The 23,912-nt window shown below is 38.6% G+C and overlaps 3 protein-coding genes and 1 long non-coding RNA gene across 5 annotated transcripts; 1 reads left to right on the top strand and 3 right to left on the bottom strand.

The window, feature by feature from the left end:
* Window positions 1–145: 145 nt before the first annotated feature.
* Window positions 146–13,513, top strand: LOC145223243 (sodium-dependent glucose transporter 1B-like). 2 transcript variants are annotated; one of them, XM_080089966.1, is made up of 13 exons: window positions 146–1,388; window positions 4,385–4,508; window positions 4,918–5,000; window positions 5,066–5,234; window positions 5,299–5,415; window positions 5,623–5,730; window positions 5,852–5,957; window positions 6,319–6,476; window positions 7,023–7,183; window positions 7,487–7,624; window positions 8,377–8,506; window positions 12,693–12,806; window positions 12,973–13,513. In XM_080089966.1, exons 2-13 carry the CDS (start codon window positions 4,460–4,462, stop codon window positions 13,104–13,106), a joined length of 1,467 nt encoding a protein of 488 aa, XP_079946092.1. In that variant the 5' UTR covers window positions 146–1,388; window positions 4,385–4,459; the 3' UTR covers window positions 13,107–13,513. The 2 variants fall into 2 exon arrangements, with proteins under 2 accessions (XP_079946092.1, XP_079946764.1); XM_080090638.1 differs by lacking the exon at window positions 4,918–5,000 and having other exon boundaries at window positions 146–4,508.
* On the bottom strand, window positions 9,079–11,116 carry LOC145227381 (uncharacterized). Its single transcript, XR_013859958.1, has 2 exons — window positions 9,480–11,116; window positions 9,079–9,157 (listed from the first exon to the last, which is right to left on the bottom strand). It is a non-coding gene; the product is annotated as an uncharacterized LOC145227381 (long non-coding RNA).
* Window positions 13,514–13,560: 47 nt separating the features above from the next.
* LOC145222393 (threonylcarbamoyladenosine tRNA methylthiotransferase-like) lies at window positions 13,561–18,928 on the bottom strand. The gene is made up of 12 exons (XM_080088863.1): window positions 18,692–18,928; window positions 18,485–18,597; window positions 18,223–18,307; window positions 17,947–18,092; window positions 17,693–17,813; window positions 17,446–17,549; window positions 17,203–17,369; window positions 16,593–16,799; window positions 16,279–16,398; window positions 15,973–16,183; window positions 13,851–13,948; window positions 13,561–13,782 (listed from the first exon to the last, which is right to left on the bottom strand). Exons 1-12 carry the CDS (start codon window positions 18,871–18,873, stop codon window positions 13,666–13,668), a joined length of 1,671 nt encoding a protein of 556 aa, XP_079944989.1. The 5' UTR covers window positions 18,874–18,928; the 3' UTR covers window positions 13,561–13,665.
* Window positions 18,922–22,887, bottom strand: LOC145221068 (uncharacterized). The gene has a single exon (XM_080088037.1). The coding sequence runs from the start codon at window positions 22,641–22,643 to the stop codon at window positions 19,575–19,577; it is 3,069 nt and encodes a 1,022-aa protein (XP_079944163.1). The 5' UTR covers window positions 22,644–22,887; the 3' UTR covers window positions 18,922–19,574.
* Window positions 22,888–23,912: the final 1,025 nt, after the last annotated feature.

The following is a 23,912-nucleotide window of genomic DNA, read 5'->3' as shown; positions in this document are numbered from 1 at the left end:
CCCACAAAGTCTAAACTGACGCAGCCGGCCCTTTTTTCTGCTCCTGCCTACCCTAATTTTAACTTAAAAATGATAATTTTTACAAAAATTTTGGTTTATATTCTGGTATGCGAGGGAATTTACCAAAGGTGTGGTCGGTCAAGTGACCATTGACAATCGGCGGCCGCGAACATGTGTACTAATATACATGTAGCCTACCACAATATTTTAAAACTTATCTGAAAAGATATATAAGCTATTGTTGCCAGGCATATATCAAGTTTGTAGAGCTCTTCTGGCAAATGTAATTTTATTCCGACGTTTCGACGTCTTAGTAAAGTACTAGTACAGTGCACGATAAACAAAGGAAAAAAGAATGGAACGCAAGCACGTCACAACGCAACGAAAACACCGCGCGATAACGAATGATTGGGCCTCTAATCTTTTGTTGTTTTTTTATTGTATTTTTCGACAATCAGGCGGCAGTCCGAGAACTGAAAATTGTCCTTTGTCGTTCACGGGATTCGAATCCAGGTTACTCCCGGGGACGAAACCCGATCAGGTTTTTGTGTATGGGTCAGGCGCGCCAGGCCATTCGGCCAAGTTCCCGCCCAAATTATTAAGCAAGTGCCTGAAGCATTCAGTGTTATGTACCCTGGTGAAGACGACCTGTATAGGACGTCGAAACGTCGGAATAAAATTACATTAGCCAGAAGAGCTCTTCAAACTTGTTGTCTGAAAAGAGTTTTGTAAAAAACATTCTCCATAACGGTCACAATAATGTTGTTGACGTCATTGAGACTGATTGCCAGACTGTTCAGCTCAATCTGTGGGTCAAGTTGGAAAATGGCGTGGCTTTTATATGAGATAAATAGATTTCTTTACATCAGTAGTTTTTAAAAACAAAATCAAAGAGACATTTGGCGGCCGTTGCAGCGAAAAGGTTGTGCACCCCTGGATTAGGGTGAACTTAGCGCATATAGCTGGAGAGTGCTGCACGCAACTGTATATTTGTTGTGGGAAAGCTATAGTACGACACATAATTGGCATGTTGTCGCTGCAGATTCATTCGGACCAATCTGTTGCCGAACACGCCTATTGAGAAGAGCAGAAAACAACGACAGCCTGTACTGCAGTTTGGACCGAGTGCATCAGTGTAGATCTGGACCTACGACTGACTAAAATTTGTCTCCGTACTGCGGTTTAAATAGAAACTTAAGGTTTTATTTTTTTGCAGAGGCTTAAAAACAACTGTACAGTTAACCTACAGGCAGTTAAGTTGAGTTTATTACCTCTAGGTGGAAGAAATCGTAACAGCACAATGAAACTAAACAAATCACTGAGCCGAAAACAGACAACGTGAAGACGCTATGACAGGGCAATGGGCGGACAGATTTTCAACAAACAAGGTAAGGCGTTATATGGCGTGACTTACGGCAGTTGCATCACCCAACCTGACGAAGCGCCACTTATACCCCTTGGAACAGTTTAGTGCCGATCCCATGACCAGGGAGTCGAACCGGAACTGAACCCGAACCCGCGAACCGGTTTGAGCGGTTAATTTCATTAAACCCGAACCGAACCCAAACCACTAATTACGATTTTCCGAAAAGTTGAACCCGATATTTTGTTTGGCGTTGGACCCGAACCGGAACCGAACCAGTAAAAATGCAGTCTATTTTTCATTTTGTGATTTAAAAAAAAAACAGTGCACTAAAGCAGTGTTTCCCAACCTATGGGTCGCGAGCCAAAGTTGGGTCGCCTGAAAATTCTGTAGGGTCGCCTATTTTGTGACAATAAGAGCATCTACTTTTCGGTTTTGTTTCGTAGTGTTATGTTTTATTTCCCACGTCTTTAAATTGTTGCCCATTAATAGTTTCCTGGCGACTTCGTGTGATAATGGTTAATTTTGTTTGTGACGTCATAACTCATGTGTTAGCTCACTGTTATGCGTTGTCTGGCTGATAAATAATGCGTTGATAATGCAACCAGCTTTAAAGTTTGGCAGATACGGAAATGTTTGGTCGAAAAAACGAATAAGATTTTTTTTTTGATTTTTTAATCTGGCGGAGTAATTTTCTTTCCAGATTTACTTACTTGAAGAAAGAACGACCCCCAAAAAAGTATGAATGTATGTCCATGGGTCGCGTGAAACCATAAAAAAAATTTTTGGATGTAATTGGGTTGCGTCAAAAAAGGTTGGGAACCACTCTACTAAAGAATACGCGAAATAACACTTATAGGGCGTGTCAAAAATAACAGTGCACCTGCAAAATTCTTTTGGAGTTTGACAAGGTCAGGTAGATGATGGGTAGAATTAAATTAAAATGAATAAAAATTTGAACCGGTTTAAAAACCGCAAACCGGTTCGCACCGGAAAATTTGCCCAAACCGGAACAAAACCCGAAAATATACATTTTTAAAAACCTGAACCGAACCCGAACCCTCAAAATCAAAACCGAGTGAACCCGAACCGAACCTGAAACCATATGACAAGCGGTTCGACTCCCTGCCCATGACTGCATTTGATCTGGTAAAAGTGGTGTCTTTGTGACATTGCAACATGACTTGAGTCGTAACTTAAATATATTATCTACAAAGCAAAGATGGCTGGGTGGTCAATTTAATTGTTTTGACGCCTCAATGACAAAAGTGGCAGAAAATTACATTGCAGAATTTCGAATGACCAGGGCCTTTTCTGTGTTAATCGTGATAAGTGACTGTTACAAAAACTACCGAGCCAAACATCGCAAAAATGGCCCTTGGGTTTTAAGTGTGAAAACCTGCCCGGAAAGCTGTCAGGATGTCCGGAACACAATATCATTAAATCACAATAGCAAAAATCAAGTATTTAAGTGTGGATTTGTGATCGCATTATTTACCAGAACGTTCGTGCATGCATGTGACATGACACGACATGACCGTTACAAGGTCAAGGTACACCAAAACAACCATTAGATCACAGCATTGATCGTGCAGAAAGTTTCATCCAACCAGCCATACGTAGACCGCCACGGACTAAAAACGTGTGCATGTTGACTTTATGTTGTAATACAACTCCAAGCGCGAACTGCCGCATGCATTTTACTGCATCAGCACTTTAAATAGAAAACTAATGGTTAAGTGATGTGCCGACAGGCAATGAAAAGTGTTTAAAACGTACAAACGAACTAAAGTTCATTGTTCGCTGCACTGCGATTGATTGCAAACTTTGCTTCATACCCCATTGTAAACCAGTGTGAAGTAGACAAAGATTTTCGAACGGTGCGTTCACAAAAATAACTGTTGCGTTGCTTTTGTCTGTGCAGTGTGGCACATTATGCGAATAGCTTGAAATGGTAAAAAAAAGTGACGGTTGGCAGTTCAATTTGGTGTAAAATTAAAGAAAGAGGGTTATCTAGATTTCGCACAAATACTGTCAATGTACTCATAGTTTATCACAAAGTTAATTGTAGGCTATCGCTTCGCTTTTTTGAAAGTGACGAACAGGAAGTTTTTGTCTGCATTTTTGGCATACTTTGTTAGCCATTTAGACGTTTTGTATAATATTTATAATATTTTGCACAATAAGACATGCATTGTAAGGCATATGATGGAAATGTGTATGTACAGCTTGATCATCACATTGGACAGCACACTGTACGTGTAAACTAGTGATGCACCGAACCCGACTAAAAAGGTTCGGGCCGAAACCGAATATTCGGCCATGAGGCCGAATAATTTCGGCCGAATCAGGCCGAACCTAAAATCCCCTTTCTTATGGATGTTTTCAACTAAACCTTGCGTTGTTTATGCGAGAGAACTCAATTTTGACAAACTAAAATCACTTTCACAATGTGTAAGCTTTAGTAAACATCTAATATTTTGCAGACAACGTGGCTCGTATTTTATAGACACAACAAATAGTTAGTTCCTGATGTTTCGTATGGGCGAAAATGAAATTTAAGGCCTAAATTCAATGCAATAAAAAAGTTCGGTTTCGGCCGAATTTTTGAAAAAGTTCGGGCCGAAACCGAAACACTGGAAAACAGCGGATTCGTCCGAAATGTTTCGGCCAACCGAAACTTCGGTGCATCACTACTAGTGTAAACTGCAAAAAGACAAAACACCCAAAGTGTGCATAGACTTATGCATCTGTCGTGCTTCTTACCTTGTACAGGTACAGGCATGTTAGAAAATATGTGTTGTATTAAGACGGTTTGTGTGGTTAAAACTCATAAGCATGTAGAAACAGCACACACGCCCTTTTCTTGTGTATTTTTACTTCATATGAAATACATTTGATTGGAATCCAGTGGGTGTATAGGCTAAATTAGGCGTAATTTATATGAAATCACTGACAGTGGCCTTTTTCGTTGTAAGCGTATTGAACGTCTGCATATAAACTGATTTGCTCAAAATCCAGGGTATCTGTATGCCTGCGTTTATTTCGTAATTCCTACCTGTAACTGTTGCAATTGCAACTTCTGGAAGTATCGTAATGGAAAAGGAGATGAGAGAAACGGAAAGTACAAAGGCGGGCGCAAAAGGTATGTTGGTACGCAGTGAAGCTACAAATCTATCAATAACAAAAGTAAACGAACAAACGAATACGTTTGGACCCGCTAAACCTCCAAAGATTTTGTTTTCTAAACTTGACCATGAAACAACCAAATTGCTAGCATGGATAAAATGATTCAAATTTACTTAATAACTTGCTAAATCGTGGTGTTTATCCATTGCTTAGCTCCAAATTGCTCAGTTTTTGTGGGTCACTTGAAGTTCGGTGTTCCATTGTTTATTAACTTACTCATCGAAGCGCACAAATCCGGTTGAAATCATCAGACCCATGAGCTGTTTTGCTGGTCAAAGCGGCCACCATAAACTTTTGTCCAAACACACACGGGGCTGTAGCTGCACTAAACTTAACGGAGCAAATGGCAAATTTTCGTTTCACAGGGAAGACAAGAGGTAGAATGTGTCCACATTCCGTCATAACATACACTTTCCTATTTGTTATTTATCTGGCAAGAATATGTCATGTAAGTTCTATACCCTGATATTCTCAATGGAGTTAAGGATTTCACGTCTTAGTTTTTGTTTACAGGGACTTTACATGTCGATGCCTTCTCCCACATTGCTCTTTCTTGCCAAGAATGTAAACGGCACAGTTGCTGATCTAGCCCCAATATTTACCGGTCGTTCTATAGGAATGATGGCTGGTGCCTTTGCTGCTGGTTATCTGCTGAAGCTCGGAAGACCTATGATCACTCTAGGTTTGCGTGGAGATATTGCGCTATACTCTCATCCGATATTTAACTAAAATGTTGTCTATTTTAGGCCTCGCCGTGTTTCTCTCTGGTTTGTTTATGTTTTTCATTCCCTTCGTCACTTCAACGGCTTTGATATTTGTGCTTATAACGCTTGCTGGGCTTATGGCAGGTTATCTTGATGCCGGTAAGATAAAATAAGCGATGATATGGTTATTGTTCTTTCAAAGTCGACAACAATCAGGTCATTGGTTTAAATTCGCAGCTTAAATGGTCATTCCAGCGAAAATGTTTGTTTGGAAATGCGGTTTTTGCCAATTAATATGAAATGATTAACATCAGGCCTAATATGTTACAAAACAACGAAAACATGAACTATATTTCCCAATTTCAGGTATGCAAGCACTGCTACTTAAACTTTGGGGAGAAAAGGACTCACGACCGCATATTCAAGCTTTTCACTTCATGTTTACAATTGGTGCCTTTCTTGCCCCACTGTTGGGTACGTTGCAGTTACTTGGGGTTTACCTTGCTTAAGTTATGCATGCCCAAATTAATAGTGATCAATACGACTTTCGAACTTATACAAACCTATATATTATAACCACAAATCAATGATTTAGCACGTCCATTTCTGGTGGCCGCCAGCGCAACTGGAGGTTCAAAAACAACGTGTCCAGGTTTTGAGTCAAACATCACATCAACCTCAATCAACAACCAGTCAAACACGTAAGTTACCTAATTCGACTACTATTAAAGAAATACTGAACACGCCAAGTTGGTGTATCCAAACAGCAGTACTAAATTGTTGTTTGTTCTATTTTAATCCCCGGTGGGCGGGAAACGCTGGGTTGGAGCGATACCGCTTATGTTTCTTGCTCAGGAAACATAATTGCCCGAGATGGGAATAGAACTCACAACATTGTAAACACAAGGCGGTTGCGCAAGCCACTCGTCAATCTTGGCGGTTTAATTTTTTTTGAGACCATTCTTCTATTCGCCTTTGTTTAAATCGAGTATATCTTGTCCACCTAGTTTCCACAAATTAGCTGACCAAGTTTGATAAATCCTCACTTTTAAATCCTCACAGATCCATTTCAGAAGTGGCGCCCGAATCGGTTCAAGAAGGAATCAATCCTGTATCATATGCGTATGTAATTTCTGCTTTGTTTATGGTGTTTGTGTCCTTGTGCTTCTTCCTAATGGCAGCATTGAAAGTTATTCCACGAATCAAGTCCATCAGAAAAGGTATGAACAACGTTTCAAACAATATTTCATCCGGTTGTGCAGTATGTTAACGTCTACGCCCAAACGAACATTACTTCATGTAACATGTGATCAAAGTAGTTTTTTGTCACTATAGGATATAACGTTTTTAAGTTTGCCCATTATTTTTTTTACCAATGTTTGCAGGTGAGATAAACAAAATGTTTCGCTGCAATTTGGCGAAGCTCGAAAGAGCCTCTAAAGTGTTTTTTTCGACCTACATTTCCTAACACCCTTTCGTAGTTAAAAAATAAAAAGGCCACAAGTTAAGTCTCACTTTTAAAACTATTTCAGCAACATTTTTCAAACCCAATTTTACCAAAGGTTTATAGGAACTCGAAAACTTTCATCAGCCAATAAAATAGTTCACTTGCACTACAAAAACCAGTGTGTTGTTTCAACACGCCGGTGTGTTTCAACCACACTAACGGTGTGTTCCAAGAACACGGCAGGTGTGTTGTTACCGCGATAATCGATGTGTATTCGCTAAACGACATGTAATCATTAGATTTTTGCATTTTGTTTCAGTCAAGCAGCACGACGTGGAGGAAAGACCTGAAGAACCGATAAGAAAAGTTTGGCTGTTGTTTCTGTTGGTGATTTTGTTTTATTTCTTTTTGATTGGAGGAGAGCATCCTTACGTTGCGTACATTTTCTCTATCGTGGTTTGCACGAAGCTTCAATATTCGGTAAGCAAAATTTGTTTACAATTAACTATATAGGCCAACTGCACGTGATATTAATGTGTTTCCTATATGTAATGATTACAGTAAAAACGCAAGAGTGGACTTGCTATTAAAGTATAGAAAGCAGTTTTATTTTATCAAAACTGTTGGCATCTTTAATGAAAATGGTGTTAGAGTGGTAAGATGTATATTTTCACTCTAATTTTGTTTTGGTGATAAATTAAATTGTCTGTTACTATTACGCGGTCATTTACCTCAGTTTGTAGCTCTGAATTGCTACTTTTTATTTCGCACGTTTTACAACAGGAAGCCGATGCAAGCCTTCTAAATTCACTTTTGTGGATTGGTTTTGGAGCTGGTAGATTGTCTGGAACCGCAGCGGCGAAATTTCTTAAACCAGCAACAATTATACTGATTTGTCTGATTGGTGCTCTTCTGTCTATGGTATAGATTTTTTTCTCTGTTTTGTTTTACAGTGCGCTTTACGTTAAAGTTACCGACTTATTGGCACCAATCTTGAAAAATGATTTACCTATAACGAACGCAGCCGGGTTCTCATAGTTCTCATAACTTAGATTAATAGTTGACCTTCTGTTCTTACTAATTTATAGCTCTAAAGTTTAACTCTCTAGTCTAGAGTCACGCACAAAATGGCAAATATTTCTACCCTACAGTATGAGTGAGAATATTTTTGCACATGCTTAGTAGGGTGTTGGTTTCGGCCAAGGAAAATAGGCACCTTATAAAGCTGCCTAGCCTACAATGTATAGGCCTACATTTGCGTTCCTAATCCATGACAGGCGTATCCAGGTTTTTTTAAAGGTTTGGTTTGGGTGACCGCAAGTGTTTCATTTAAATACCAAAAAATAGCCATATTTGCTTAAATAGCCATTTTGGGAAACCGCTGAAAAATTTGGGGGACCGTTGTGAGTAATATCTAAGTGTTGAAGTCACACAAAAAACTATTTTTTCCCTAGAAAGTCTCGCACAGCTGGACACCGCGTATCCATTCGAAATGAGTTGGATTGTTATAATGTTTATTATTACATTAATCAACAAGTAGCCCATATTCTAAGCCTGCATGTTTTTCTGGTCGTGGCTATGGTATCCAGCTGTGCGAGACTTTCTAGGGAAAAAAATAGTTTTTTGTGTGACTTCAACACTTAGATATTACTCACACTTCTGTTATGTTACAGATCGTGTTGTGTGCCTGTGGTACAAATGTAGATGTCGCTCCATGGATTGTTACATTCTTCTACGGGTTCTTTCTCTCGCCCTTGTACCCAGCCTGTGTGTCGTGGACTTCAATGCGAACGAACATTTCCGGTAAGATATTTAACGACAGTTCCCACCTAATGCACTATGTGCTTACTGTTCTCACCCTTGCTCATATCAGATTGAAATATAAAAATAAATTGAACCTGTGTAGCTCAGTTGGTACCGGAAAGACTCCTGTCGTGGGTTTGAATCCCACCGCAGACTAAATTTTTCTTACCATAAAGGAATGCGTGGGGACCGGCCAATTTGGTATGACGCCTTTAATGGCCGGGCCTACCATGATTTGTGTATGAGTGTGCCGTGAAATCTGATACTGGTCAATCTGGCGGTCGCCTACTACGAAGCTGACATGTGCAGCATACGAGACAGGCAACGGTGTTTGTGATTCGACTTTCGAAGGGTTCATCACTGAGCCTGTGTAGTTCAGTTGGTAAAGCGTGTAACGGTTGCAACACTATTGTGCAATGTTTATGATAACGATTGCATGTTATTTCGCAATAACGTTTCTCACCACGAAATGGAAATGGTTACCCTCATTTCTGCATAGACTAATGTTTATATTTCCGTTTCTATGGTAGTCATAAGTTATTTTCAGCCATTTTTCGGGTTCCAGAAAGATCTAACAGTAAACATAGTGTTTATTCCCTTATGACACATATTTCCGCAGTCGTGATTCGTGTATAACGCGTCGTTTCCACCCTGTGTAAATTACATGGCTACCTTAAAATAAATAATATAAGTAATATGAGAAAAAGAATTCGTACACCGGCCAATGTTTCGCACTGTTATATAAGCGTAGACTTTGATGTTTTCGCCGTTCTTTTCTATTTGTGGATTCTATTTGTTCCTGCTATTTCCACCGGGAAAGCGGCTATTTTGGGGCTTCTTTTTTTATCCCATGTGGATGTGTAGCTGATTTGGACGTTCGCCTTTAATGTTATTCAAGAATACAAAGAAAGAAGAGACATATGTGTGGCTGTTAATCAGTCAGCTGTTATTGAGATGCAAAGATCAGACTCACCAAACAATTTGCAATGAACATCATAGTTCACACCGTAGCGGTCCTTCACAGGCCGCCATTGAGGCAGGCGTGCCTACAAAGTGGTGCCCACGAGTTACTACACACCTTCCGAGCTCGCTTCCAGCGCAGGCAGATGTCGCTTCAAATTGGTACATTACGAGCAAGGTTCGGACAGCACGTACAAAGTGATGCCCCGAACGGTTCGAACAAGACGTCATTTGGACAAGGGTTTCTCACAGATTGCCCTGACGGTCGACCGAACTTACCAGAGACTTTTCGAGCACAACCAGACATTTTAGTTATGTGCAACGCCACCGACATCCCAATGGAATCAGAAACAAAAGAGGAGGAACAACTCGACTACCAATATCACGGAAATGGCATTCACGCGATCGCGCCGACTGACATCTTTTCCTCGGTTAAGTAAGTGCGTGTGAAATCTGCACTTGACAATTTTCTGTGTTGTAAAATATATATTTTATTCGCTTAATAACACTTTTCAAGATAAATTAGTTATGTTTATTCATCGATGTATGTTGCATGTTAAGCTGTGTGCGTGTATATAACTTATAATTCAGTAAAAATTGATATATATTTTTGCTAGTGTCACGTGTGCTTCGGTGTGTATCACCGTCAATTTATGTTTCACGTTTCATGTCAACGGTTTTGTCAAGCCGGAAACGTTCTTGTTTTGCTACTCACGCTGCATGATATGTATTGACTCCCTGGCTTGAGCTGTTTAATAAGATCACACATTTTCCACACTCAAATATTACATGTAAACGACCAACCTGTCAAAAACAAGTGAGCTCAGTTACGCTGGGGACAATTGCCCAAACCCAAGAAAACAAGCATCCTAACCGAAACACGACGTCGTTCTACGCCATATTTGTCTGCATGGTGCATACCACTTTGAGCATCGAGCTCCATCTGTTCACAAGTCTACAAACAGACATTTCGAGCCACGAGCTCCAACTATTCACAAGTCTACAAACAAACATTTCGAGCCACGAGCTCCTACTATTTACAAGCCTACAAAATTATGAGCCAGCACGAGCGAACGATATTTTCTCTCAAGTGGGAACCAACGTGCAACAATTGGCACCAACTTAATTATTTGCAATCGTCATATCCATGACCAGTTTTGCAGTGCTATTAAGCACCTGTTTACCGGGCACGTCATCACACACGTGACGGCACAGAAACAGATGAATTCAGACGTCAAACAACAACAAGATCAACAGGAAGCACTTCGCCAACAATCAGCAAAATGAGCTTTTCACACGGCGTGAACATTTTAGCCAGCCCTTCACTCGTAAATAGATTAACGCCTACAGCAACCTTGTTCACATATGCTCTTTCACTTAACTTCATACATCGTTCTGTTAAGATTAGCTTCCAAAATTTTAGGGAAGAGTCAATATATATCTTATTAAATGTCATTAACTTGTGTTTCGCCAGTTTATACGTACAGACAATATTTTCCTCCGTCTGACCTTGTCTTTACGACGTTTATTGTTTTCCTTACGATATATATCCAAAGAGCTGAAGAGTCAAACCCTTATTGACAAGATATATAATTGTTATGTTCATTTTTCGCCTTTAATTGTGCATATTTTCCCAACGTATAAATCCCCACGTGACAGCACCTACCGCCATCTATTGACCAATTTCTCTTGTCGCGTGTCGCTAACGACCATTAATATTGATAAAATGTGTTTTTCATTCAAACACATTGTGCACCCTTTTTGGGGGGGAGCTTTTGTAACGGTTGCAACACTATTGTGCAATGTTTATGATAACGATTGCATGTTATTTCGCAATAACGTTTCTCACCACGAAATGGAAATGGTTACCCTCATTTCTGCATAGACTAATGTTTATATTTCCGTTTCTATGGTAGTCATAAGTTATTTTCAGCCATTTTTCGGGTTCCAGAAAGATCTAACAGTAAACATAGTGTTTATTCCCTTATGACACATATTTCCGCAGTCGTGATTCGTGTATAACGCGTCGTTTCCACCCTGTGTAAATTACATGGCTACCTTAAAATAAATAATATAAGTAATATGAGAAAAAGAATTCGTACACCGGCCAATGTTTCGCACTGTTATATAAGCGTAGACTTTGATGTTTTCGCCGTTCTTTTCTATTTGTGGATTCTATTTGTTCCTGCTATTTCCACCGGGAAAGCGGCTATTTTGGGGCTTCTTTTTTTATCCCATGTGGATGTGTAGCTGATTTGGACGTTCGCCTTTAATGTTATTCAAGAATACAAAGAAAGAAGAGACATATGTGTGGCTGTTAATCAGTCAGCTGTTATTGAGATGCAAAGATCAGACTCACCAAACAATTTGCAATGAACATCATAGTTTACATTGTAGCCGCCATTCACAAGTCGCCATCGAGGCAGGTCGAGCTACAAGCGCAAGTCCCGGAAAGACGCATGTGGTTGATCCGAATCCCAACGCGGACTAGATTTTTCTAGCATTCGCCTTGTCATATTGGAATCCTTGCTGACCGACTTTAGTGATCTTGCGTACAATGGTTCATACAAAGAAAATGGTTGCAGAAAATAACATATCTTCACTAACACGCTGTTTAATGTTCGTCTTCGGTGGTGGCAGGTCTGGATTGACCATTAGGCAAAATAGGCACTGTCATAAGGGATAAGGCTCTGGGTCGACACGTAAACTTAAGTTAGTCAAATTTCAATGATGAATTAAAATATACCACCAGGCAATTTTTAGTTGCCAGTCACGACTATTTGTGGGCACCAAAAGGGGTTTCATCCGACCTACTTAAACGAGCAACACATGAATGAATGCGTTAAATACGTCCACAAGAAAGTTGGTCGTCAACCTGCCAGCCGCATTGTTAGCCTATTGTTAAGTTTCTTGGTCTGGAAAATATACGCTAAATGGTGGAGACTAAATTAGGACTCATAAAAAGATTCGGCTGCCTTGTTCACTTGTTCGCACAACACGGAGTTGCAATTCGGACCAGTTTCGGGCTACACTGTGAATGTAACGGTGTAACGGACTTTCTATAACACCACTTTGGATCATAGAATCGAAAGGTCTTTATTTTTTGTTAAATGGATCGGATTACGGGCGTGTACTTTTAGGTTGGGGTTTTCGTACAACTCTGGACCAACGTCAATTCATATTGGCAAGCAGATAAATACACCACTTACCAAATGTATTTTCAAAGGCAAGTATATGTTCATCTTCAACTTTGGAAACGCGATTGGTTCGATGAGCATGACGCCTGTAGGAGGTGTGATCTTTCAACAACAACCTATTGCTGTTATATGGTTTAGTACAGGTACATATATAATCATTTTTACCATCCAGTGCTTACCAGATTACTTTTAACAACTACACAGTTGTCAGCAGGTACTTGCAATTGTACTTTTGACAATGAAGGTATTGCGTTAAACGCCTTCACATATGAATAAACCTTCTCTATAACCATTTCGTTTGCCTTTTAGTATTCGCTTTCGGCAATCTACTTGTTTTCCTTGTGATGATGTGGTATGGAAAATATTACTACAAACCTAGACCAAGTGTTGATCCAACCCCAACCAATCTTAAACTGCTTTCTACGAACGAACTCGAACAATGATCAAATAATTGATTGAAGCAAGTATTTCCAATGTACATACATTTTGCGTATTTTCGTGGAACCATGTTTTCTGGCATTTGGCTCAAGGAAATTGCCTTACCATTATTTTGGTCATAATGTAGTCATCGGAAACGTTTTAATTTGTTTCAATGGATATCCGTTAAGGCGGGATCATGTTGTTTGTCGCATATTTACTTGCAATTGCCATGCGACCTGTATAGATTTTACGACTTATAGGATGAACTAATTTTGCGTTCAATACCAAAAACACAAAATTAGATCAGTTTTAAGTAAAGTACGTCAGTTATACGTACATCAAAATCGTTTTATTCATCAGTTTAACTGACTTCAATAGTTCGACGCATGTAAGTCTTAAACAACACGTTTCCCTTACTTGAGTCTTTTATCACAAGCACATCCTACAGAAGGAAAAAATAATAAAAAATTGAACACGTCCAGTATTCAGTGTTGTATTTCTAAAATCACCGCCACCTGACACGAAAAGCGTTCCGAGCCGAACGGATACGCAGGCGGCTTCCGCACTGCTACAAAATTGTTGTCATGTTGCCAACTGCTTTGATAAAAAAGATAGCAACATGCCGACAAGAACAACGAGCAAAAAAATTCGATCTTTTCCGAAGGCTGATTTCGCCATAACTAAATCTTGTTGAAAAATCTGTAAAAGAGTTTGGATCGTTAATGCTGCGTTTATTTTTTAAATTGTTTCGTGATTTAAAGTCTTACTTCTGTTTTTAAACCGGACACGCAACCTTTTGGCAGCGGAGATGTTGAATTTGGTGAAGATACTTCTGCAACACGCCTTCCTCGCAAATAATGCTTTCCTAAAAAAAAACAATTCTGTTCTATTAAGTTATCCATACGACGAAAGGGTCCTGTTTTGAAAAAGCTTTCAAACAGGAATTAACGAAAAACTAGAAGGGTGGCTTAGCACATATTGCCCTTGCACATACACTATGATCTATTTTAAAACATAAATATATTTCCTATGCTTATTTTGTATTGGGTCCCATATTAGCCATCGTCTTTTATAACCTTGGTTGTTTCTGCAGGCAAAAACTCATGGGTCCCCATACATGCAAAGTTGAAAATAATGCAATTCAATAGATAACAATTAAAAAAAAACTGACCCATTTTAGGGGGCTAGTAGGTTAACTAATGGGGTCCGACACACAAACTAAAAAAACAGGAAACCTCAATGACTCAATCTGAGTAACAAATGAGTAACATACAACTGGTTGCTCTTGTAACACTATTGTGCCACAGAAATCTTTTGTTTGTGGTGCCCAGTATCATACAAATACGTTTTACACTTTGGGGGCTTATGGGGTAAATGTTAGGGCTACAGGGTTGAACACAACAATTGACACCTATAAATGGCATACTCTACAAACTATTCCAATTTTAGCCAATTCTGACATTGTTTACAAATTCACCCCTTTTAGGGGGCTAGCGGGGTAAATACTACGGTTATTCGGACAAAAAAAGTGGGATGCACATCTACATAACTACATCTACCATCTGTATAAGTTTCAGCCACATCCATCAACCATTTGATGGCAAAACGAGTCGGACAAACTTCGGGGGAAAATAACCATTTTAGGGGGCTAGCCGGGTAAATACTGGGGTTATCAACACAAACAAAGTGGGATGCACATCTACATAACTACATCTACCATCTGTGTAAATTTCAGCCAAATCCATCAAACATTTGATGGAAAAACGAGTCGGACAAACTTCGGGGAAAAATACCCATTTTAGGGGGCTAGCGGGGTAAATACTGGGGTTATCAACAAAAACAAAGTGGGATGCACATCTACATAACTACATCTACCATCTGTATAAGTTTCAGCCACATCCCTCAACCATTTGATGGCAAAACGAGTCGGACAAACTTCGGGGGAAAATAACCATTTTAGGGGGCAAGCGGGGTAAATACTGGGGTTATCAACAAAAACAAAGTGGTATGCACATCTACATAACTACATCTACCATCTGTGTAAATTTCAGCCAAATCCATCAAACATTTGATGGAAAAACGAGTCGGACAAACTTCGGGGAAAAAATACCCATTTTAGGGGGCTAGCGGGGTAAATACTGGGGTTATCAACAAAAACAAAGTGGGATGCACATCTACATAACTACATCTACCATCTGTGTAAATTTCAGCCAAATCCATCAAACATTTGATGGAAAAACGAGTCGGACAAACTTCGGGGAAAAAATACCCATTTTAGGGGGCTAGCGGGGTAAATACTGGGGTTATCAACAAAAACAAAGTGGGATGCACATCTACATAACTACATCTACCATCTGTGTAAATTTCATCCTAATCCATCAAGGATTAGATGGAAAAACGAGTCGGACAAACTTTGGGTAGAAGAAAAAATAAGAAAACAAAAAGAAAAAAAACAAAAACATTTTGAGTAAAATCAATATGTGTCCCCTTCAGGAAAGGGGACCCATAATAACCAGAATGGCTTTCGAAACGCACCTTATTCTAACCTGATGTCTGTTGCATGTATCATCAAACAAATTTGCTATATTAGGTCATAATTAGAGGATTTGTACCAGAGTTTGTTACACACTTGAGTGAATTAAGTGTGGCTGCAGCGCTTTTACCATTTATCCACCGTTTGTGCCGTTGCTTTGTCGCAATATCTAATTCTAACGCCTCAGTTTATTGCAGCTTTCTCCGACTTGTGAATATTTTAACACAATTATGCTGCTACGATTTTTTTTGTCACCGAGCGAAATAAACTTAACACAACTCGATCGCGAAAACCGTATTTGAAAGACAAATTTGTAAGGGTCTGTTTCAGCATAAATAAAAAAACTGCCTTTTTACCTGTTTCAATAATGTCAACCTCAAACATTTTTCCCATCAAATCTTCCTCCATGTCGACAATAACTTGCTCGTAATATTTGTTATGCGCAACGTAATGAACTTTGTCGTGTGCAATTTCTGTCACCAACACAGTCTGCCGTTTTCCTAGTTGATGTCCATAAGGTTCATATGACGAAAATATTTCAGAAAGCTTTTTCGTTCGCTTTTTTATCTAAAAAATGATTTGTAATCAGTCAACAGTTCAGGTTGTATTCAACTATTTTTTCTTAAGAAAAAAAGCTGGTTCTGTGATAAAAAACGGCTTACCTCTTTTCTATCAATCTGTGTCATTTTCGCTGCTGGCGTTCCAGGTCGTGGGAAAAACTGATTCATAAACAAACTAGGGAACTTGTATTTTTTGCACAATTCCAAAGTTTCTTCAAAATCCTGCACAAATATTTACTTTTAGATGTGACATGTCAAACAAAATTATCCCCCCAAAAAACTGATTGATTAAAATAATACATTCTGTCAAGGATCAGAATAAAAAGTTAAAACATGTAGTTTCATATTTTGTTGTAAATTGGTTTAGCATAGAAAAATAAATAGTACTGCATTATGATCATACACAAAGTAGTAACCTCTGGTGTTTCTGTGGGAAAGCCGCATATGATGTCAGTAGCTATTGAAATTCCTGGGACCTTCTCGCGAAGAAAATCAACAACATGTGAAAATTCCCCAACTGTGTATTCACGCTGCATCTCATACAGAGTCCGGTCGGCACCAGATTGAACAGGCACATGCATAAATGCATACACTCGGGGATGATTGAGAATTTTGGCCATTTCCTAAATCAGTGCAACGATTTATTACTGATTTGATAAATACAAATACTGTTATGACAACGGATATAGAATACCCAAAAAAGAATAGAACACTGTGTATGTGAAAACAACTCCAAAGGCAGTATATGCCACTAATGCACAGCAGATTGTTGTAGGTTGGGCCAGACTTCTGGGGTGAGTTTCAAGTTCGCTATTGGGATCAAGTTTCAAAAAAGGCTCGATTCGGACCTGACTTTACACTCACTATGATTTTGGCCATCAACATTGGAGCTTGATTTAGGCCCCTTACAACGCTGATGCAGCTTTTTAAGAGTTGGTACTAAACCGCATATTATGTGGAATGTGAGAATATTAGCCCCAACAAGGGTAAACTCATATTCACAATGAAATAGAATAAATTGTAAACCTCTAAATGTTCGAGAATGTATGGAGGATTGGTCATTCCAACTCTTAACATACAACCGTCAGGAATAACTTCCACTAACTGCCAAAGAAGTTCAGGCAAAGAACTTCCAATATCTCGTCCATACGCTCCAGTGTCTTCACTTGTCAACCAAATCTCTACCACACCCTCTAAGTAAGAATGACACAAAGTTTGACCAAAATTTCCTCTACAAAATTGGTGTAATGCATAACAATTCAAACAAACCATCAAATGATTGTTTTGCCCTTTCCACAATTTCTAAAACAGGATAACTCCCAAGATTTCCTCTTGCATGTTTTGTTTTGCAGTATGTGCAAGCATTTAAACATCTAAAAAGAAATGGTTCAACACAAACATTAATGCTCTGATAACATTTTTTGGATTGAATTTTTGTGTTAAATTTAACATTAGCTGTGCATTGTCCTAGCAAAAAAAGCATTAGGATTGTCCTGCCAAAAATTACAGTACTTACCCAGTATTAATGCTTATGATTTCAATAAGTGGGTTTCGTCGAATTTTGGGCAAAGACAATGCAGCTCCCCCTGTCTTTTTTCCATTGACCTTCTTTTGACCCAACAATCGAACACTGTTGCCTGATATTTGGATGGTAGATATTTAGTTAAGTTCTTCAGCAATTTGAAACTGACATTTAATGAAAACAAAACTTGACAAACTTGTTTCAGGTTTGGTTAAAATGTTTATAGGTTGTTACTGCAAAATAGTTACCTTTTAGGGTTTCTTCTACCACCTCTACCACTCTATCAATCTGTTGAACTCCAATCATTGACAAGCCTTTAATATACTGTTGTCGTGGAGCACCTTGTGGAACGCAACCAGCCACCACTACTTGCTTGCCAAGCTTTCGTCCTTTTCTGTTCAAATGACAAAAAAACTTACAAACAGACACATCACATTGTGCTTTTAACATACATCTTAACTATAAAATAAATGCCATGTAACTGTTTTGTTTAATTTGTCTTATGTGAGAAAAAATCTCTTAACTCTATCATGTTTCTGAAATGATCTTCAGCAGGATTCTTCACTGTACAGCTATTCAGAAGCCATAGGTCTGCATCTTCACAAAGATCTAAACAGCAACAGCTTAAGTTTTTAATGAGACCACAAGATAAGTAAGCATTTGGAGAGTGTACTGCACCACTTTACAACTTGTAGGACGTCATTTTGTATAAACACCAGAGAATGTCAAACCCGCTGGGCAACACAAACACAAAAAAGCCTACTTAGACAGGAATGAGTTGAATACCTGTAATGTTATATCCATAGGCAGCAAGTTGCCCAGCCATATACTCTGAATCCGATGAATTGTGTGTACATCCCCATGTCTTCAAGTAAATGCTCTCTCTAGCTGGTGCATTGCTGGTAAAAACAAATAAATTCTTGTGTTAGTGAATTGATATAAACAACATGATTTAACAATGTTACACCACACAACACAGGTAAAATTGTATACCTGGACAACTCATCTTGATTTTTCCCTTCTATTTCTTCATCTGTGTTATTTGGTAATGTGTTCCTTTTATTTTTGGCACTTTGTGCATGTGGAAGAATTACAGCTTTTGTTGATTGAAGTCTTGCTTCAAAGGTGGCGATATCTTCAATGTCATCTAACTCTTCAGCACATTGAGATGGCATTTTCACAGCCAATACCTATTCTATTAACTGTTAAGTCACTTCGAAAGGCTAAAGCACAATAATTCAAAATTTAGTTATATTAAACTTTGTTAACAGCATACTGATGTAACACTACAAACTAATAGTAATACATTTGAAATTATAAAACAGTGCGGAAAACAAAATATATATTACTTGCCACTATTTGTATCATAATCCACAAGTCTAACAACGCAAAAAAATAGATGGAATATAATTGACATTTCGTAAGTTTTGTTGACAGTCGACACATAACCAACAGAAGGACAGGCATGTTTTAATGTATATTTAGAAACACCTTATCACGAAAAAGGGAAAAGAGAATACAATACTAATTCATCTAAGACTTCGTTTTTTGGAATGTAGTTAATATAAAAAAAAGAACTCTCTGATTGCATTCAACCCATTATATAAGAATGATGCTCTTTTTAAGAAATTTACACACATAACCAAAACAAATGTTAACAAAGACCCAACACAAATATACAGTGCAATAATTTAGGCACTTGGTTGTAAAAATATAAAGCTTTGTATACTTTACATAACCTAAATAAAATATACCATTTATATAACGTTTGGTCACAGTGAGGGGAATACATACATTAGAAATAAAAAGTATGTGTACATTAGAAGCTGGAGGACATATAATGTTGGAAGATAAATTTGTCATAAAAGTAAAAAAATCATTTTCTAAAGTCTCCGTTTAAGTCTCTTGGACTGACAGTTTTCAGTTCATTTGTTCTGCTGTCAATCACAAGTCGGACATCATTGTGCACACTGTGGTAACTGTTAGCTGGATATTTCTCAGCCATTTTCTTGGCATCAAACGCTGGAGAAACATCAGGAGTTTGGCTATGTCTTGCCCCTACAGGTGGGCTGTACATTCTTCCACCAGTTTCCATCAGCTCTCTGCCAGACACATATCGCCAGTAAGGGACAGGATTTTTTTCAAAGAATGTTGGCTGTTTTGGTGTGGAACCAAGTCCAAAATATTTACTATAGTTGTGGATCAATTCATTTTCAACTAGATCAGGGATGAAACTGTTTTGTCTGACTGGAACATAGCTTGGCATTGGAATGGAAACAGGTGTACGCTCTTTTTCTTCCATTTTGTGCATGATGTGATTTAGCTTCCCATCTACAGCTTTCAGATAATCTACTACATTACCAGCACTTTGTTCAGCAATTCCCAATTGGTGGGGTGCTGAAACTGGTCTGTTCCTTTTTGCATTTTCAGCCTCCGCTTGTAGATATCTTTCATTTTCAAACCACTTGGCATAAGACGAGTCATTTTCCTTGGCGTTCATTGTTGGGTCTGCTTGCAACTGCATTGCTTCATGTGCCAAACTGTTCTTTATGTCATGTAACAGATTCCTGGTTGTAGAACTTGATGCTTGCTTTTCAGAATTGTTAATTGAGTCATACCAGGATACACCTTTCATGCTTTGTTGCTGTTTGTGCAAAAATTCCCTTGCTTTTAAGATACCATCCTCCTCTTTCTGCCAGGCAGCTTTTGGATATTCAGGTGCTGAAGAAGAGTCAGAACTCTTTCGGCTTGCGGAAGGGCCTACATTGCCCTGGCTTGAACCTAGGTCTTCTAATTGCAGTCTATCATGAGAAGCTTTTAAGTTGCCACTTCGAAGGTTTTGAACATTTCTTTGTAATGCTTCTTGTTGCAGCTTAAGCTTGTGGACCTCTTCTTCGAGCTCGGATTTAAAGGAAAGAAAATCCTTTACTTCTTCTCTTCCCTTGGCAGCTTCACGGTGCACATCCTTTTCAACAAGATCCCTTTCCAGTGACTCCATTTTTTCTCTGCGACTCTGCAACTGTTGCTGTTTCCAATTCACCATGTTCTTATCATTTTCCAGTTCAGCAAGGGAAGTCTTGTATTGTCGTTTCATTCGTTCCAATTTAGAATCATTTTCTGATGCGAGTTTTGTCATTTGCAACTCCAAGTCATTTTTCATCTGCTTCTTTAGTACTTCTATTTCCCTTTGGTAAGTAGCTTCATTACTTTCACGCAACTTTTTCATTCTCTCATTGTGCAATTTGAGGATTTCATGTACATCTTTTTCATGTTCCTCGTAGAGTGATTGTGATTTATCACCCAAAATGTTTCTTAAACTTTGGTCATATTCCTCCCCAATTGAAATAGCTTTTCCTTCAGATAAAACCAGTTGCTTCTCTTTGTCTTTCTGTTCAAGATCTAAGCGAAGCTTTAAAGAATTCAAACTTTCCTCGTGCAGTCTCTTTATAGTTTCCAATTGTTCATTTTTCTCTTTCTGAAGTTTAAGTCTCAGCTCTTGTTCAGTAGTTTTCAATTCATCATCATGGTTTCGATGCAGTTCTTGAAGTCGTTTCTTTTTGTGATTTAAAAGTCGTTCATTTTCTTCCTCAATTTCAGCTTCAACCTCTTCCTGGAGATGACTTTCTTTTACACTTTTTTCTTTGGTGTCAATTTCTGCTTTATTTTTTAGAATCCTTTCATCACTTGCTTTTTTTAATCGCCTAATCTCTGCATTGGTTTCATTTTCCAACCTTTCTTTCATATTTTCTATTTTTTCAGACTGCTCACATTTGAACTTAGCTTCTTCTCTTTCCAAGTCCACTTTGAAGTGCTTTTGAAGTCTTTCGAGATTTTGCAATTTTTCTTCTTCTAACCTCATTTTTTCAATGTCAATATCTTTTTCTATCTTTTCACGATAGTCAGATAATCTCAATTTCTTCTCCAGTTTTAATTTGGTGCTGTCTTCTTCTGTCAACTTCTCATTTGTGGAAGAGATTTCAGATTCAGATGTATCGGAATCTATTTTCAAATCAGATTTTCCATACAAACGTTGCTCTGCAGCTTTTGCAGCTGCTTTACCTGGGGCAGATATTTCCTTTTTTTCTGGTTCATGCAATTGCAAACTGTCATCAAACTTTACACTCTTTTGCTTTTCAATTGGTGCCAGTTTTTCCACCTCCAGCAAGTTTGCCTCTGGTGTGAATTTTCCATCTTCACTATCAAGGTCATTCGAGTTGGAGGAAATGTTCATCTTGGCTATGTCATCACCACCACTCTCCTCCTCAACCTCTTCTTCCTCTGATATATGGTATTCAAGAGCTGACTGCTCAAGGTCTTGGGTCTTCATTTTCTCCAAGTTTATTCTTCCAATGTCAGATGTACTGGCAAGGGAACTACCTGTCAATTGCATAACATCAGGCTGTGTCGGGATTCCAGGCGAAACTGGTGAACTTGTCATCATTTTCGTTGATCCCAGACCTTTTAATGGAGCAAGAGTGCCCAAAGGTGACTGTAAACCCATTGGTGCATCAATTGTTTTTAATGGATTCAGAGGTTTCAATGAGCTTTGCAAAGTAGGAACTTCACCGACCTTTTCTCCTTTGGCTTTTTTCTTCTTTGTTCCCTTTTCTTTCTTCTTTTTCTGCTGAGCGCTGGGTTGCACTGCAGGTTTTGTAAGTTGTTTTTGTCTCTCCTCAGCCACCATGTTGCGATAAAATTCATCACAAGGGTGATCCCATATGCTGTCTCCTGTTTCAAAATTAAAGTAGTAAATGTCTCCATTGGTATCTTGACATGGTTTCCAATGATTTGGAAGTGGGGCATTTATTCCCTCTCGAGCAATCCACAGAAGGTTTGGTTCCTTTAATGGATCCAAACCAATAACTCGAGCATACTCGTGTATCTCCTCTTCCATGGGAACATAGTTTTCATCATAGTCTTCCTCCAAAATAACTTGCTCATTCATAACTGATTATTTGCAATTGGAACAGTTTTGATAAGAATTCATTGAAATCCTATTATTGACGTAAGCAGTGTTGCAGCTCAACAATCTAAGTAACAAGCATACAAAAGTTTATTGCCAATATTAGTAACTGCCAACCCGTGGGTTTTAAAATGGTACATGCATTATTAGGTGTTGGCTCAGTTTAGGGATGAGTAATTGAGAATAGCATTTAACTTTAGCACTTAAATGAAAAACTTTAGCAAAGCAACAGTCTCCTGCACAGCAGCAAAATAGTCCACGAACAACCTCGAACCTCTTCAAAATATTTTACCGAACGAGCTCGCAGGCTTCAATTCACACTGATTCAAAAAAAATGTTCTGATTTGTTTCATACCGGTACCAGTTATTTTATCAGTTTACTGCAACAGTCGCAGGATTAAACCTAGTTTGCACCTATTCTATGATTACATTGTTGCTTTGCCCAAGCAGATGGGAATCGGGGATGTATGTCAGTTTGGAAAAGATTGGTTCAGCAGACATCATCAAACCAAGGGAATCAACGTGAGCAGTAAAACCAATGTGATTAACTTCAGGGAGAATAGGAAACTTCTATTAGTTCGTCTAATTTCCTAGAATTTACTCGGTGATCTCAGACTTTATTGCTTCCGCCCTTAATATTTAAAGAACAAACGAGGACATTAAACTGATAATTGCGGATCCACAGACAGTATTAATGTTCAGTATTTTATAGCTGAATACACCCGATCACGAAGGTTTGAACTTTAAAACCAAGTACACTTTTAGAACCACTGTAGTAGGCGGGATTTAAGTAAAACTTTAACACTAACAGTGAATATGACGAGAACCGGAGGTAGTGTAAATACGTAGTGTGGAACAACGTTGTTCCATCATCCAAATTTATTGAAACAATGCGATGGGGTGGGGTGTAAGAAAAACAGACAAACAAGTTGTTCAACGACACAACTAACGAAAGTGACAGCATAACAGGAAACGACATCAGAAAAATGCGCACAGAAAGTGAGTAAAACGTTTTTGCCCTGGATCTCGGTGCGTTTTTACTTTTGATCTTGGCGCATTGTGATCTTTTTTCCAACAGGGTTTTGTGTTGCCAGTCTAGAATTCTAGATCTCTCTTATGTAGAATTATCAATACTGTATGATCTTTTGTCGGAGTGAGGACTGTAAGGAGCAAATAATGATGCAAAGTTAATTTAGCACAGTTTTACGATCGCGTGTTACGTAATTAGACGGAAAAGAAGCGTTTTGTGCC

This window comes from Phallusia mammillata, chromosome 1 (assembly GCF_965637545.1).
Source record: "Phallusia mammillata chromosome 1, kaPhaMamm4.hap1.1, whole genome shotgun sequence".
NCBI classification, from domain to species: Eukaryota; Metazoa; Chordata; class Ascidiacea; order Phlebobranchia; family Ascidiidae; genus Phallusia; species Phallusia mammillata.
Note: the sequence above shows the minus strand (reverse complement) of the source record. Positions and strands in the feature narration are given on the sequence as shown.

Coding starts and splice junctions, on each gene's coding strand:
- LOC145223243 (XM_080089966.1), top strand. CDS start 4,460: ATGGAAAAGGAGATGAGAGAAACGGAAAGTACAAAGGCGGGCGCAAAA. Junction 5,958..6,318: donor ATCAACAACCAGTCAAACAC/GTAAGTTACCTA, acceptor AAATCCTCACAG/ATCCATTTCAGAAGTGGCGC. Junction 8,507..12,692: donor AATGCGAACGAACATTTCCG/GTAAGATATTTA, acceptor GTATTTTCAAAG/GCAAGTATATGTTCATCTTC.
- LOC145222393 (XM_080088863.1), bottom strand. CDS start 18,873: ATGCCATCTCAATGTGCTGAAGAGTTAGATGACATTGAAGATATCGCC. Junction 18,598..18,691: donor AATCAAGATGAGTTGTCCAG/GTATACAATTTT, acceptor TGTTTTTACCAG/CAATGCACCAGCTAGAGAGA. Junction 13,949..15,972: donor GGTTGACATTATTGAAACAG/GTAAAAAGGCAG, acceptor GTTTTTTTTTAG/GAAAGCATTATTTGCGAGGA.
- LOC145221068 (XM_080088037.1), bottom strand. CDS start 22,643: ATGAATGAGCAAGTTATTTTGGAGGAAGACTATGATGAAAACTATGTT.